General features: G+C 40.8%; 1 protein-coding gene across 1 annotated transcript; it reads right to left on the bottom strand.

The window, feature by feature from the left end:
- Nucleotides 1-2,253: 2,253 nt before the first annotated feature.
- On the bottom strand, nucleotides 2,254-14,900 carry rgs7bpa (regulator of G protein signaling 7 binding protein a). Its single transcript, XM_079552976.1, has 6 exons — nucleotides 14,597-14,900; nucleotides 11,972-12,138; nucleotides 5,566-5,696; nucleotides 3,621-3,765; nucleotides 3,275-3,345; nucleotides 2,254-3,181 (listed from the first exon to the last, which is right to left on the bottom strand). Exons 1-6 carry the CDS (start codon nucleotides 14,738-14,740, stop codon nucleotides 3,090-3,092), a joined length of 750 nt encoding a protein of 249 aa, XP_079409102.1. The 5' UTR covers nucleotides 14,741-14,900; the 3' UTR covers nucleotides 2,254-3,089.
- Nucleotides 14,901-17,106: the final 2,206 nt, after the last annotated feature.

Below are 17,106 nucleotides of genomic sequence, written 5' to 3' on the forward strand. Positions count from 1 at the left end.
ACTGCTGCTATAAATGCAATTAAAAACGTTTTATTAAACTTATGAAGACAGGTGCTGGTGGAGGTATTCATTTGAAACAGATTTTCGTAATAAGACTTGGCAACCATAAATGCCAAGTCCTAAAACCACTTCTACCTGAGATAAATGTTTTAGTAATGGTTGATCACTCAGAATCTTGCTATTGATGTTGAACATAATACGTCCTGTTCATGAAATATTTACAAACAAGAATCTCACATCCTGTACCTTTAAAGTTTGCCTTTTGTTACCACAATATTTGTCTCCATCTTGTGGTCAAAGCTTTGCGATGCACATGAAAAAACTACCATCTTTTTAGCTGTTATATTGTGCAGTAAGACGGTAATGGTAAGATTGCTTTATAGTACTTATACCTCTCTAGAGTTATTATAATTATTGCGCCCTGGTTGTCGCTTCATATTACCCTATGCATTCCATGAAATGACAGAATAATAAAGTACCGTTCAATTAATCCATCAATAATCTAACAATAATAATCTTCATCTAAAAAAAACAAAAAATGTTGCAAGTAATGCTTAGAAACTGTAACACAGAAAACAGTCATGTACAACACAATAAGACAATGATATCTGTATTTATTTTTTATTAGTTATTAGTTTGTTAGTTAAATTCATTCTGTTTGCCTCTTTAAACCGGCCATGTGTGGCAGCTTGATGCCTCATGTCCTTTACACTTGCCCTATAACTGTAAGCTTAAAAAAGTTCATTTTTGTTATAGTAGAAATTGTGCTTTCAAAGACAAGCCCATTTAGTGGGGCCAAATGGTTTGGAAAAAACAAACACAAACCCTGCTCTGTCATAAAATGATACAGATTTTTTTTTTAAATACTAGGGCCGGGACTTTTTTTTTTTGATGAATTACGATTATGTAATTACATAAGGTTTAGTGTGATAAAAAATATGAATCGAAATTAATCGCACTTAACTTTCAACATCTGCAGACGTAGCTTAGGCACAAACAACAAAGCCAAAAACAATTTGATCGTCAAAATTGTTTATTCACAAAGTTAAGCACCGACATAAACCTATTTAAATAGATCATTCACTAAAATGTGTTTGAAATGTTCAAACAGGCCTCACATCTCCACTTCAGATGAGTTTAAATGCAAGAAAATACAAAGAAGCAGCTAAAATATACCTCTAAAAAATAATTACAACCCCTAAATAAATGATGCTTCAATGCGATTAATTGCGATTAATTCATTACAAAGGCCATAACTAACTCGATTCAAAAATGTTATCGAGTCCCACCACTAAAAAATACACACTCCATTCACACTCCCATTCATTCCCAGACAGAAGGGGTAAGTGTCTTGCCTAAGGACACAATGACAGTGTGCACCTGCAGGAGCCCAGATTCAAACCCTAGACCTTCTCATCATGAGACGACCCGCTCAACCATCCATCCATCCATCCATCCATCCATCCATCCATCCATCCATCCATCCATCCATCCATCCATCCGTCCATTTTCTTCTGCTCCGCGGTCTTCGTTATCCACGCATACTTCCTCCAGCTGTTCTGGGGGATCCCGAGGCGACACCAGGTCAGCTCAGAGACATAGTCCCATGGGGCATAACACCCCATTTGGTCATACAGTATATGATGTACTGCACTGGCATTTGTGGAAAGTGGTGCTTTACTTTGGGCTACAGTTGGGAGTTTAAACTTCAACCTTTGGTATTTTGACAGAAGAAAATCGGCCCTCTGAGCAAATTTGCCTACATCTGCTCGAGAGGCTGCAAATTTTCCATTCTACAAACCAGGCCTAGTTCTGGTTCTTGGTTCAGACTCAATTGCTTAGTGTTGGTCTTGATTTAGTTTAGTCCTCTTTAGACCCATAGTTTTGTCCCATCAAATTCACATCATATTAAATTCACATATTCCCCGACAATAATGGAGGAAGATACAGTATTTTTCTGCAGGTCTTGATCTCACTGGGTCTGTGTATACACCAGAAACGATTAATCGATTACTAAAATAGTTGGCTATTATTTCATTGTCATTCTTTATTGTGCTGTGGTATAATTTGTTCTGTATATTATATGTGTTCCCTGTTTTTCTTTTTTTGTGTCATGTGACCTATCAATCGCTATATCTGCGTGGTGCTGAGGTCATTAGGGCCTTCCAAGTCAAATCCTGCTCATGGCCCCATATGTGCTCGGAGCCGTCCTGATATAATGGGAAGAAGTCCATACTCAAATGTAATTTTTCATAACAAAAGTTTATTAACAATGTAAAATGACCTATATCAGCATTGACTAGGGTACCTTCAACGTGCCCAACACATACTTGACAATCTTCATAAGCTAGAGCCATGCTGCCTGCCCCGTGGAGCCAGACACCCTCGCTTAACAACCTCCGAACCCCTCAACTTCTCACTCGGAATAATAGAGAGCATTGCGTAAGGATTATGTGTATATACAAGGCTAATGTCTCGATTTTATACATAGATATTGTGTGCAAAGTCTTTTCTTCTATTGTTTTGTATATTCCATTGTTGAAGCTGAAAAGTTAAAGTTGGGTATAGGTTCTTGGTTCATGGAAGACTAAATTAAGTACATACAAGAGAAGAAACAACAACAAACAGAAAGACTGCAATACACTACGAACTTACTCAGCATCTCAGCTCAAAGAGAGGACGTCCTAGTCGTCCACATGTCACTGGATGGAGGCTAAGTTTCCACAGACATAAACAAACAAGAATATTCCCTTTTTTAAACATGAATCTTTGTATCATTCATTCAAGACTTTAAGGAGGTAACCGGACACCGACCTCTTACATTGGACAAGCGAGATTTTAGACTTTGTTTACCAAAAAACAGTTGCAAAGTATCTTAAAATATAGGTTCATGACTTTTCATTACATTGCAATTACAATTCTTTGTATTACAAAATAAAATTATAAAATGGGCAGCCTTTAAAAAAAAAGAGAGAGAGAGAGAGAGAGATTGAAAAATGGCAGTAATAGATTGGTGGGAGACACACGTGGTGAAGGACAGTGGGTAATGGTGTCTTTGTGGCTGCCTCCTACCCACAAAGGCGAGGCCCTTAGCTGGTTACTAGGCAACAGAGGCCGAAGAAGCGCCTCTTCCTCTGTCGGACCAGTGGGTAGGGAGTCAGGTTCAGCAGACTGCTGTCATCTGTGCAGGACAAGACAGGGGTTTTATGTTTGCTCTATAGTTTACTCATATATTGTACACAGTATGAAGTGAGTGTTTAAGTGTGGTATGTACCTTGGTTCTTCAGTGGTAAAGGCATAGTCTCCCTGAGTTTACTGAGAAGGTTCTTCATCTCCCTCATGTCCCTAAAAACACAAAATCAATAAATATGGACGTGTCATAAAAAAAGAAAATGTAATTGATTAACTGATAACTGATTTTGTTTTGCTTCATAACTAAAGTACCATTCGACCATTTCATTTTACTATCCTCTTATTATTGTAATATATTAATAAATATATATATGTATATATTTATACTGTATTATAATGTTATGAAAAGATAGTGGCATATCGGCTATTTTAACACTTTTATTCATTAAAAACAGCCAACAGTGTGGACCAGATTATAAAGGACTAACCTTTCGATGTTGTCGATGTCGGTGGCCAGCAGCCAGCAGAGCTGAGGACAGTCAGTGGGGGATGAGGACGTGTCCTCCAAGATGGGAATGTCCGAGCTCTCATCCAGACGGCTGTCCAGTGCAATGGGCCCGCATGACTCTTTACCTGGATATACACAAACAGTGTATAACAACTCACCTTTCAAATACATGTAAGATATTAAGTAAGTAAGTAAGTGCTTGAATGTCATTGTTCAAGCGTACAACGAAATAGTGTTCAGGTGTTAGTCCTGAGCTGCTGTGGCTGAGCCGCGCTGCCACTGTGAGTCAACCTGACCCGCATGACCTTGGAGGTCGTGGAACTGTAGCACTCGGAAGAAATCTGGCTGGCTGTCCTCCGATCCTAAAACGGTACACTGCCTCCTGGGTTTGTCCCTGTTTCAGAGCGTGGCGTCCTGCACTGGTCAGCTCCCCCACCTCCTCATTCCTCCTCCTCCCCCACCTCCTCCTTCTTCCTCTTCCCCCACCTCTCTCCGCTCCACAACAGTCTTTCACCATCTCCTCGTTTGTCCCTTTTTCGTTTCCTGTAGCTCCTCTTTTGATGTTCTCAGCTCTAATGTAAGATTCCAATGTATTCGCTTAACAAAACAATCAATTTAGAGTATAATTCACCTAAAACCCTCTTTTATCTCACCATGTGCTGTTTGTTATGTAGCCTGTGTTGTCTGTAATACTTGTCTGTGTTGTCTGTAATACTTGTCTGTGTTGTCTGTAATACTTGCCTGTGTTGTCTGTAATACTTGCCTGTGTTGTCTTGTAATACTTGCCTGTGTTGTCTGTAATACTTGCCTGTGTTGTCTGTAATACTTGTCTGTGTTGTCTGTAATACTTGTCTGTGTTGTCTTGTAATACTTGCCTGTGTTGTCTGTAATACTTGCCTGTGTTGTCTGTAATACTTGTCTGTGTTGTCTGTAATACTTGCCTGTGTTGTCTGTAATACTTGCCTGTGTTGTCTGTAATACTTGCCTGTGTTGTCTGTAATACTTGTCTGTGTTGTCTGTAATACTTGCCTGTGTTGTCTGTAATACTTATCTGTGTTGTCTGTAATACTCGCCTGTGTTGTCTGTAATACTTGTCTGTGTTGTCTGTAATACTTGCCTGTGCTGTCTGTAATACTTGTCTGTGTTGTCTGTAATACTTGCCTGTGTTGTCTGTAATACTTGTCTGTGTTGTCTGTAATACTTGCCTGTGTTGTCTGTAATACTCGCCTGTGTTGTCTGTAATATTTGCCTGTGTTGTCTGTAATACTTGCCTGTATTGTCTGTAATACTTGTCTGTGTTGTCTGTAATACTCGCCTGTGTTGTCTGTAATACTCGCCTGTGTTGTCTGTAATACTTGTCTGTGTTGTCTGTCTGTGTTGTCTGTAATACTTGTCTGTGTTGTCTGTAATACTTGTTTGTGTTGTCTGTAATACTTGCCTGTGTTGTCTGTAGTACTTGCCTGTGCTGTCTGTAATACTTATCTGTAGTACTTGTCTGTGTTGTCTGTAGTACTTGTCTGTGCTGTCTGTAATACTTATCTGTAGTACTTGTCTGTGTTGTCTGTAATACTTGCCTGTGCTGTTTGTAATACTTGTCTGTAGTACTTGTCTGTGCTGTCTGTAATACTTATCTGTAGTACTTGTCTGTGTTGTCTGTAGTACTTGTCTGTGCTGTCTGTAATACTTATCTGTAGTACTTGTCTGTGTTGTCTGTAATACTTGTCTGTGCTGTCTGTAATACTTGTCTGTAGTACTTGTCTGTGCTGTCTGTAATACTTGTCTGTAGTACTTGTCTGTGCTGTCTGTAATACTTGCCTGTGCTGTCTGTAATGTTTGTATGTATGTGTGTTTGTGTAATAGTACTTATTGCTTGTACTCCTCTGTGATATCTGAAATCAAACGGTCCATCTGTGCTGCTGTCTGACCTTTGCGGTGCAGTTGCAGTGACCCCAGCAGGCACACAGACTTGAGCATCTCTGTGATGTACATCTCCAGACAGCACTGCAGCTGGATGAAGAGGCGGCAGATCTCCGGGTGGATCTCCCCGTCCTCTGGCCTGGAGACACACACACAAAAACACACAAAAGGTATTTAGTCAAACACAACTGTGGTTTTACTATGATTCCATATCAAATTCCTTCAAATCCCAACATGTAAAGTGTCTTATTTGTCATGTAGGCTTTCTGGTGCTTGTATTTTATTTTGTTCAAAAGGTCAAAATACCCAATTATACTATATGGGGAACAGGTAAAATGTTGTGTGGTTAGAAATAAGGCTAAAATACAAGCTTCTATAACGTTCAGACATGCTTTGTAGTGAATGTGATTTGCGCTAAAATGAACAAGGAAAGATGTAAGGACTTTTGAGGGGAAAGCAGATTGTCTGTGTAGTCATGATCAGAAGATCGGGGGTTTGAATCCCAGCTCCTGAAGATGCACTGTCGCCGCATCCTTGGGCAAGACACTTCACCCTCCTTGCCTCCAGCAGCTGCGTACATTGGTGTATGAATGAGAGTGTGAATGGATGACTCGTTCCTTGCTGTAAAACCACTTTGGGCCTGATGAAGATGGTGAGAGGCGGGACATGGCCACATTGCAGACCCTCCAGAATATCCTGAAGGACAGTTCCTCTCCTCTGCACACCTTCATAACTCAGGCCCCCACCATTGGATACCAGCTCAGGCACCGAAGACCATAGGCAGCCAAGAAGAGCAACACAAAAAAACATGAAATGTTTTTTATTCCTCGAGCTTCAACATTGTTTTACGAATCTGTTTTATAGATGTTTTATTCCTTTTTTTTGGTATATTGCTGTTTTTATTCTATTGTAATTGACACATTGCAGGTTCAACATTTTGTTCTTTCTTTAAAAAAAAGTATAGTACAACTATGAGTTGAGACCATTTACCATTTAGTCTCTCAATCATTCAGGAACTATCCATCATAGCAAAGGTTTCATCCTGCTTTTATTGTACAACACAATTAGTAACGCAAAGCATATGGTAAGAATCTAACAATAAAATGTGCCTGTTGATGGGGGAAACTGGAGCAAGAACAATCTCACTGCTATCAATATAGGAAATCACACAACTACAATAAGTAGTCGAAGGGTACTGCAGAAAGCCTGGGAATAGCAACTGCACTTCTGCACTTCGCCAGATGATGTCACTGTTTTCACAATACATTTTTAGCTCCCAATACTTTTGTTATGCGGTGTGACAGGGAAGCGTCAGTGCAGTAAAATCACATGGGGAAGCGCCACCAGATCAAAGTGCTAGATGTGCACGTGACATACCTTCTCTCTTATTTTAAATGCAAACCTAAGATGGTACAGTTGATATAGCTCTTGATTTGCACAACTATAATAGCTTTCGGTAATTTTTCCAACCGCTTCACAAATTACGCAGTACTTAAGCCTGCCCCCATGTGAGCGACACATTAGTCTGTAGAATAAGTGCAATGTAACCCCCCTGAAATTGAAACCCCTTCCCATTACAAAATTAAATGAAGGAAATAAATAACAAACTTGAATTTTGAGGCTCATCCCCAATCTAATCTAACACACATTAGTCTAAAGAGAAAAGTGTGCTCTCTCGGTGATTTCTGTGTTCAAAGACTGGAGGTATGGCATAGTGTCACGCACATGTGCCGCTCACCCTCTGCACATTAAAAGGTAATGCATGTGCTGTGTGCATGTGAGAGCCACAGCACACACTATGGCGGCAAATGAATTATTGAGCCAGAAAATAGGCTGCAGCCCACATCAGGGCCCATGGAGACATACAGAAGTTAGCATAAGTGAAATGTATAAACCTAACCCCTTAAAACATGAATACTATTGTATAACTTCTATTACGAGAGCTTTAACTTTAGTCCTCACATATTTATGAGAGCTTCTTCCTAATTCTATAAGTGAGTCACTTATATTTGTCTATTTTTCGGGTAGTATCATGTTGACTTGTGGTGCACTCCTCCCTAAGTGCCCCTAATGGAGTGACAGTCACTAGGATCATGTCTCTGAAGGGCGTGAGCTTAAGTGCACATGGTTAAAATTGAGGCGCCAATGCTAATTATTATTTTTAGACACTGTGTTAAAGCTGCATTATGCAACTTTTTATGCAGGAAAGAAACTAGATATTTGTGCAGGATTGACCATTTTGTGACAAAATGGCCTCAGTGCCCTCTACAACGCTCCAGTGCTCCAGGATCAATCTGGTGAGAGGGTCTGTCATCAGTGCAGTGAAAACCTTCCAAGAAATTGATCCCGTAGCGTCCTAGAGGCCACTGTTATAGAAAGTAAAGGCGCCATGCTGACCACCAATACAGCAGCTGGTCACTTAAAGGTCAAATACACACTAATCACATACAAAGTTGTATAGTGCACCTTTAAACTTAGCTTCTCTGGGGCTGGGTGTTAGTGCTGTCAAAGCAGACAGTGTTATTTTTCATCTAAGGGCTGTGCTGGTATGCTGGAGGCAGGGACAATTTGAAAAAATTGAATTTGAGCTACCATTGTTTTCACCAACGGCCTGCTGACAAATCCATGGCACTGTAATGAACACAGCTGGAGTGCAGAACAGGTCTGATGATGGATAATGCGCTTCAAAAGTGATGAGTAGTGGAGGATAGTTTCAGAATTAGATTACTATAAAATATAGAAAATAAAAATCTGAGCGTTCAGCTGCAGTAGTGTAAGAAACAACCAAACTAAACGGGTGTAATTACTAAAAACTGTGTCTATGAAGTAAAATACAACTCATGGGGTTCAATCTTCTGCCTGACGCAACAACAGTGTTGCTCAAGACGGCGTTGGTATCTTGGGTACAATGGTGTGGTAGTAGCCGGAGGCGTGTTGTGCTACAAGCAGCGCTGACTACAACAAGCGCTTTCTGCTTCCTCTTCTTTACATTACCGACGAATTGCGCTTCTTATTGAGCTCTCGGCTGGACAAACTACAAACTATTTCTCTGTGAGTTAGAGGTGGTCCCGCTCTAGCATTGAAGAGCGTGGGGCAAACACCACGTTCAACATAATGACTTGTAAGTGTATAACAATAGCTGGTTTTCCATAATGGCTCCTTTATTTTTTTTTATTTTTTTTTGGTTTTATTGTGAATTTTATTGTGACGATTACAAAGAACAAGAACAGCAGACATTACAAAGAACAGACAACAGATCTCACGTGACATTAAACCAGAACACTTTTGAGAAGAATTTCATAGGCTGTATTGGTAGGCGTACTGGGCGGGTGTGTGTGAGTGCGTTTATGTGCGTGTGTGCATGTGAGAGCTTTCGTGTGTAATGAAAAAATAAATAAATAAAAAAAGACGATAAAAAAATTATATTCAATTATAATCATTGTTGTCATTGTCATCATCAACACCGTCATCCATACTGACATACTGTATCTAATCACAATTAATCACAATTAATCACAATTATGATGTATATGATCATCATAATAATGGCTCCTTTAAAGGCGCTATACCAGATTTTATTTCAAGAAAAACACTGTGCATCGTTTGATCAGTTTATGCAATATAAAAGTTTATGCAATATTAACAATTTATGCAAATTAACCACTTCATGGGATTTAACCAGTTAATGCATTTTAAAGCCTTTATGCAACTGACGAGTTTATGCCATTTAGGATTTATGCATTTTAAAGCGTTTATGCAATTTACATACTTTATGCAAATTAACCCATTCATGCATTTTACAACTTTATGCAGTTTATACAGTTTATGCAACATGACATTTTATGCATTTTACCAGTTTATGCAAATTTGATTATGCAATTTGAAGAGTTTATGCAATTTCTGCATTCGCTTCCCGCATTTCCGCAGTCAATCGCAATGGCGCATTTCTAGTTTACATTTCTATCAATTTAATGAACTTTCAGGCTATTTTTCAAATATTTTTTGTGAAAGTGACCCAGAAAACGGACCTTAAAGTTGTGAAATGTGTCTATAAACTTGTCCCTGTGACAAATTTGGATGTTATTAATATGTTCGGGGAAAGTTACGAATGAGTTTTTGGACACAACACAGTTCACCTCTTTCATTGGAAGCCACAGCTATTGGGCCTTGAAGTCGTTTAACTGCCAGGGGAATATATTTTTCAGCACCATGGACAGCGATGCACTAAGCAGTTGTAACAGGCTGCATTCTAAATGTTCTAAAATGTATTTCATGAGTTCAGATGGAGGGCAGGAGCAGATTTACCTCTTTAGGGAAGCCATTCCCAAAGTCCGGGACATCAGGGCCTCCTTTTCAATCGCATAAGTTCCGGGGGCCCCCCCAACAGAAATACATTTACTCTATTCAAAGGAACTTGTTTTTATTTAGAGCGCACGACAAGCTTATATATAGCAAATAATTGTACATATTCTTTTAAAATCCTTTTTTCAATCCACTTATTTTTGTATTTTTGCCCCGGACTTCACTTTTAAAACCACTTTGAATTGTTGATGTCATCGTAGAGATTGTGTACAAATTAGCTTTATTAATCTTATGGCTAAACTTCCTAAATAGTCTTGTCATCTACCTCTTTATTTTATTCATGGAACAGTTCTCCACTTCAAATAAGAGTGATCAATTATGCGGAGGCTTGAGGAGTTGAAAAAATGCAAAACATTCCCCTCATCATTACTGTCATATTTCAAAGATCAAAACTAATGTACTTGACTTCTTCGTGTTGGCTGCACTTCCACAGAGCAAAGACCCCGCAGTTCCCACTTTACATCATGTCCCTAAATGAAACCAAATGATGATTAAAAAAAAAATCAAATAAAGGAACAGTAGTAGTTGTTGGGTAGTTTGTATAAGAGTTTGTAATAGCAGACGCTGTCCATGGTGCTGAAACGTACATTCTAAAAGAAAAAGCCCGGCATTTGGCCCTTTATTTATTTTCAAACGCTTTTTATCGGCCTACAATGGTTACATGTAAAGAATGCAGAAAAATGAATTGCATTAAAAAACTAGAAATGCAATGGCTGCGCCATTGCGATTGACTGCGGAAATGCGGGAAGCGAATGCAGAAATTGCATAAACTCTTCAAATTGCATAATCAAATTTGCATAAACTGGTAAAATGCATAAAATGTCATGTTGCATAAACTGTATAAACTGCATAAAGTGGTAAAATGCATTAATGGGTTAATTTGCATAAATTATGTAAATTGCATAAACGCTTTAAAATTCATAAATCCTAAATGGCATAAACTCTTAAGTTGCATAAACGGTTTAAAATGCATAAAGTGGTTAATTTGCATAAATTGTTAATATTGCATAAACTTTTATATTCCATAAACTGGTCAAACTGTTGAAAGTGCTTGATTGGCAGAAGCTGCACAAATGGCTGAAAGGCCTGGAGTCTCCCCATTGGCTGGATTCCCCCATACACACCAATGCAAACATTTCAAACTCCCGTAAAAAAAACCTGGAAAACTGCAGAAGGACGAACAAGTTGCATAAGCTGAACATGCACAAAGTGCAGAAATTGCATAAAATGCAGAAAAAAGTGCAGAAAAGCATGGATTTGCGGCAGCCCCATTATAAGTCAATGGGAAAAATCTCCGACATTTTGGCCGATTGCGGAAAAACCGTAAGTTGCAGAAGTCCCAAAAGTAATAGCACCCTTCTCCTCAACATGCGGAACATTTTGCTGCATAACTTGCATAAATTGCACAAAGCATGAAGGTGCTGAAAGCTCTAGAAAATCGGGAAAAAGATGGAAGAGGAATAATAATAAAGAACATGAAAACCAATAATTGACTGCGGAAGAATTCCGCAGTCAATCAATAAAGCATTTTTTCTGAAAAATATTGTCAGTTTTTTTCATTACAGTTTCTGAAGGGGGATCCCCAAATCTCGTGTGTAATATGGAAACTGTACTTTTTGTTTGTGTTTATTTGATTCTTTGAATAATGTGTTGTTTATAAATGTTTGACTAGTTTTTCTCAGAATTGCAAGACAAATTTACCCACTGATACAAATAAAGCAACCTAATCTCACCTTTTGTACCAAGTCATGAATGATTTCCAACATAAACAGGTTTTGAGGAGCTTCTTCTTGAAAGAAGATGCCACATAACCAACACAGAAATATCAGCTCCTGTTTTCCACCAGGGAACAGGGCATTCTCACATTCTAAAAGGTGGAACTGCAAATGGAAATGAGCTTTGAGCTAAATCCGGCATATTTACAGCATCAGTTGCTGCTCAATAAAATGCATTGTTCCCTTGAAATCAATCAATCTACGAAATGAGATGAGAAGTTGAAATAAACAATAATATAGTTAGTGATTTCTCCTCCGTGTGTGCAGTTGTACTCACCCTGAAATGAGCGTCAGGCTCTGGTGCGCTGCTCTGGCCATCTCACAGCCTTTAGTCCTGGTCTTGAGCATCTCAGCGCGAAGAGACGGACAGTCCACAGTGATCTCCCCGATGGAGATGACCAGCTCCCGGTACAGGGCCACCAGTGTGTTGAACTCCTGCACAATCTGTCCAAGACAAGACAAGATCAAAACATGATCGAGTTCAGTCAATGATGGCCACGTAGTTAAGGCTTCTCTGCTTTGTGAGTTTGCTAGATGACTCATGCCTTGTCATGTTGAACTATTCTGTTGTTGCAAAATACATATAAATGAACGGTTGGAAGGAGATTTCAGATTTCAGATGTGGAAAAGACACATAGCTATACACTACCGATCAAAAGTTTGGGGTCCCTTAAAATGTCCTTATTTTTGAAAGAGAAGCACAGATTTTTTTGATGAGGATGACATTAAATTAATCAGAAATACAGTAGGTTAGGTGTGCAGAGGCGTATTTCTAACAACCATCGCTCCAGTGTTGTCTAATGGAACTTTGTGTTGGGGTAATTAATGATTACAAAACCGTCGTGCTACAATGCTAGCACTGCTATAAACTGTTGTACTGATTAGAGAAGCTTTGACCAGTAGGTATAGCCACAGCGGTCCTGGGGCAAACTGACAAAGTGAGGCTGCCAGCCTGTGCCACTGACCCCTCTTTGCGCTGTGACAAAATGTAGGTTACTTATTACAGTAGCACTTGCACGGCCGCCGACTTCTGCCAGGAGACGTCTGGAGCAGTACTTCAAAAACGTCTTTTTTTTTCCAAGAGACCTACATTTCATTACGACAAATGAATCTCGAGCCAATTTCCCCCAGATGACACCTCGTCCCTCTCCATCCTCTGTTCCACTTTCAGCACCATTTTGTCCCCTTTTAGCAGACTTACTTCTTTTTCAGATCAAGTTCATTGAAGGTTATGAAGGAACGGTCGGTGACACACAATTTTGCCTGAACTTTTAACAGCATTTGGTTAAGCTAGTTTGCCTCGATAGGCAGATATTTGTCGGTGATAGCGGCGTAGAACAACAAAGTCCAACACTTTGAGCTGCAACAAACAAAAAACCTTAATCTTTTCACTTACAAGGCAACACATAGTGATACAATTGTGTATGTAGAGAATGAATGTAGATGGATTATATGATTATTTGAGGAAAAAGTCATACTTTCTTTGCATAAAGTTGCTACACACAAAGTATATCCTGCCAGGGCCATGCAGGTCATGTTGGGTAAACAGAAAACAAAGCCCTTTATTCTAAAAGCATTGATTATGTGTGGATAGTATTCCAAAATGTGCTGAAAACAACAACAATGCGAGATCTCTTCCCAATCATTCTCTTCTACTCTTTATCCCAACAATTGCTTCTTAGATTCCGAAGTTAAAGTCCGTGTACCTGATTTTTTTTTTTTTGGGGGGGGGGGGGGGGGGGGGGGGGAGTTACAAACAATGGAAACGCATAAATGTAAAATGTGTTACTAGTGGTCCAAGCTCATTTCTAACTTTCCTATTTCTAATAACCCACTTCTCCGCAGGGATGAGTTCATAAGCATGTTCCACAACTTCCAGGGACCAGCACTGTCTCGCTAAACTTGCCTCGAACTCATGATCGATGATATAGCATAGAAACAAGGTGCATGCAGGTCTTTTTGTGTCTGCGTTTGTGAAAGAAGAAAAAAAACACATTTAATTCAAACCACTTGAAACACAGATCAGGTATTCTCCAAAGTGAAAGGACAGAGGGCTGTATGGCTTTGTCAACATGATGCACACAGACAGTAACGTGTCCGGTGAAGATGTATGGACTTAAAACGCCTCATCAAAACATCTTCACACCATTAAAAGTAAAGTAAACACAATGTAAATAGTTGGGAAGACTTTCATGCGCCTGTGTATAACCGGACTCGGGACTGCCGCTTTAAAAGAGATCCGATCTCAAGTATAAAACGCGTCCCTTATCGATTCTACATGCGAACCAATTGCTTGTATTCCATTACGGAGATGGGACAGGGCCATTAAGCCGCTGCGGAGTGGAGCCTGTGTGGTGGAGGTGACTCGGGTTGGGCGAGTGCGCGTCTCCATTGTCCCGCTCGTTGTTTACCCCCATGAGTCTCCCCCTGGGCGCGTTCTCCCGGTGACGCGCACCTCACACGCTCTCTACGTGGAGCCATCAGCGGCCCCGGTGTGAATCTGTCACAGCAGAGGACATCTGTGTCACGATCACACGCACACACGCACGCCAACTCGCACGCACACACGCACAAACGCACGCCCCGGTCCGCTGCAAGTGCCGCCGCATGTCTTTCTGATCTACCGCAATAAAGAGACTAAACGAACAAACGCATCTGTGCAACAACTGAAACCCATCCGAGCCACTGCATGCGCTCTTTTCGTACACCCCGAGCAGCACAGACACACACACACACACGCGCGCACACACACAGCACAAGAGGGGGGGTTGGCTATTTTTAGCTATACGGCCACGCCAGGTTTTTACAGTGGCTGCAGCGCAGGGGCTATTACCGCTGCGGGATGGGGAACAAAAGCGAGCTAATGCGAAGCGTTTAGTGACGCGTCGTGCTCAGACGTTACCATCCTGCAGTCGGCCACGGCGCGCTGGGCTTTGCGGCTGCTCTCGGTGCTCTCCCTCCTCTGCGGGTCTCGGTAAGGAGGCTTGCCGATCTGGAAGACGCTCGATCTGGGGCGGTTCTTGCGCCCGTTCGATGCAGAACTCATGCATACACATCCACTGAGAAAACAGCCCCAGTACAGAACGGCGTTTCTCCTCTTTGCAGCGGAGTGGATGTATATGGAGATGTTTCCGCGGTGTCCTCCCCAGCCCCTCCACTGTCTTCCACACCACGGCCGTTCTCTCTCTTTTTTTTTTTTTTCTTTCTCTCCCGCCTCTCTCCCCCGATCTCCTCAATCTGGAAAAAGACAAACAAAACAAAAAAAAGAAAATCTGCCCCCCCAAAAACTCTTATCTCCTCTTGTTTTACGCTCCTCCTTGACGCGCCAGTCCTCTCCGCATTGCCTTTGACTGCAACGGGGCGCAAAGCAAGTCACCTTCACTCCAGCAGCGCGCCGTCAAGCACTCAGCTCAAACCCTTCACGCCCCAAAATATATATATATATTTCAACAAAAAAAAAAATCAAATCAAATCAAAACAAAGTGGCGTACAGGTCCGGCAAGCTCAAGGGCTTTCCTCTCGCGAAGCAACGTCGACGGCACACGCTCACAGGTGTCCTCCAAATGCAGCCATTTCTTATAATTACGCGATCCCATTAAGAAAAGCGAGCAGTTTGCTTCAGACGCACAGCCCCTCCTCTCTCTCTCTCTCTCTCTCTCTCTCTCTCTCTCTCTCTCTCTCTCTCTCTCTCCCTCGCGCTCTCTCTCTCTCGCTCGGCAGAATAACGCCCCCCCCCCCCCCCCTCCCCTCCTCCCCGCTCTCCCCAAAAACTTCAGATGCCTGCTCCCAGGCATCGAGCGTGTGCTCGATGCCTGGGAAAAGAGAGGAGAACGGGGGGAAAAGAGGCAGGAGGATGGAAGTGGATGAACACTGCGCACCCAAAGGACGGGAGCACTCATGGACCCACCGCCCATAGCACTTTACCAGGTTATGGATAGATCATCTAAACGGGACAGGCGGTGCACCTTTATATTTTGACTTGCTTTGACACTGTAACATGTCTTATAAGCCAAGTTGATTTGACTATAGCTATATAAAGATTCTATACTTTACTTTTTAGTGGAATAAAATAAAAGAATGCCAGAAAGGACTGAGCAAAGTTGGGGGAATGAGTTTTAACCACAAAGAACGTATGTACAGCATCATTGTATGTACACTGACATTACAGTATATGTTTACCTCTAGTTGTGCCACATCCTGCGCACATTTCTCATCAAGAAGGCATTTGAATCTACCTGGAGGAATATGATTTAACCTCGCCCCTCACTCTGCCTCGTGGTTTAGCCAGAGCATCCGTCCACGGATCCAAAAGTCAGTAGTTTGAATCCAGCTCCGACCACTGCATGTGTCCTTGGTCAATTTTGTGATCACGTCTGTTAAATGCATGCATTTTTACTTTCTTATCACATTTAGACAGGTTAAATAAGACATAGAAACACCACTGGTTCACAAAACCGTTTTTGAAAACATTTTTTTTTATTGTGGAGCTCCATTGTGATAATCAGCTACAATTAATCGTTGCCTTCAGTATGGATTTAAATGGATATTTAAAAAAGAAGACATTTTTTTTGACTAAATCGATTACCAAGTGATTTTTGACAACAGATGTGAGTGATGTTAGTAGTTGTAGAAGTTGTTGTTATAGTATGTGTTCAATGTTCAACCAGAATCCACTTTATGTCCTTGGGTTTTTCACTGACAGCTCATTCAATTCCGCCGATGTGTAACCAGTGTAAAATCCATAGTTCCTATTGATAAATGTGTGATCCAATACGTCATCACAGATTTGCACCTAATGGTTGCTGCTAATGACTTTACAAAATCAGCCGATGCTTGAGTCAAATTAGTGAATTTGATTGAAGCTCTCATATTGTGATTGTTGATTTTACTCGTACCGCGTGCACCACTAATGCAAGTAATGTCCCCAGATTTTGGATCAACATTTCCTTTATTCACAATTGCAAAAACCTGCTATAAAATAAAACCTTTTGGTTGATTTAGCCCAATGCTTTGGGTTGCCAGACTAAAACTAGTCTGCTGTAAACCTGAAACTGTTTCTGATCTGATCATGTCCACATAAACTGAGATTATAGGCAGCCCAGATTAAGTTGTGATATCAGGTGTTATTATGGAAATAACCGGTGCACACTCACCAGTTAAGGCTGAAGAAACAGCGTCTTAAATCCACCCTATATGAAGTCAGCGGCAGGTTAAACAATCCAATGTGCAAAGAGCAAATCTCATCCATTTTCACATGATAATTGAAAAGAGCCAAAAGAGCCATGTATAGCACTATGTTTTCTCTATATGAAACTATGTGAGTGCCAATCAGCTGAAAGGTTCATTTGTTTAGGTCACTCTTTTGTAATTATAGTGAATTCATGACAACAGTTCAGAGAGGGAATATCTTAT

The sequence above is a fragment of the Gobius niger genome (genome assembly GCF_951799975.1).
Source record: "Gobius niger genome assembly, chromosome: 1".
In the NCBI taxonomy this organism is placed as follows: Eukaryota; Metazoa; Chordata; class Actinopteri; order Gobiiformes; family Gobiidae; genus Gobius; species Gobius niger.

Coding starts and splice junctions, on each gene's coding strand:
- rgs7bpa (XM_079552976.1), bottom strand. CDS start 14,740: ATGAGTTCTGCATCGAACGGGCGCAAGAACCGCCCCAGATCGAGCGTC. Junction 12,139..14,596: donor CCGTGGCCGACTGCAGGATG/GTAACGTCTGAG, acceptor TGTCTTGGACAG/ATTGTGCAGGAGTTCAACAC. Junction 3,182..3,274: donor TTTACCACTGAAGAACCAAG/GTACATACCACA, acceptor TGTCCTGCACAG/ATGACAGCAGTCTGCTGAAC.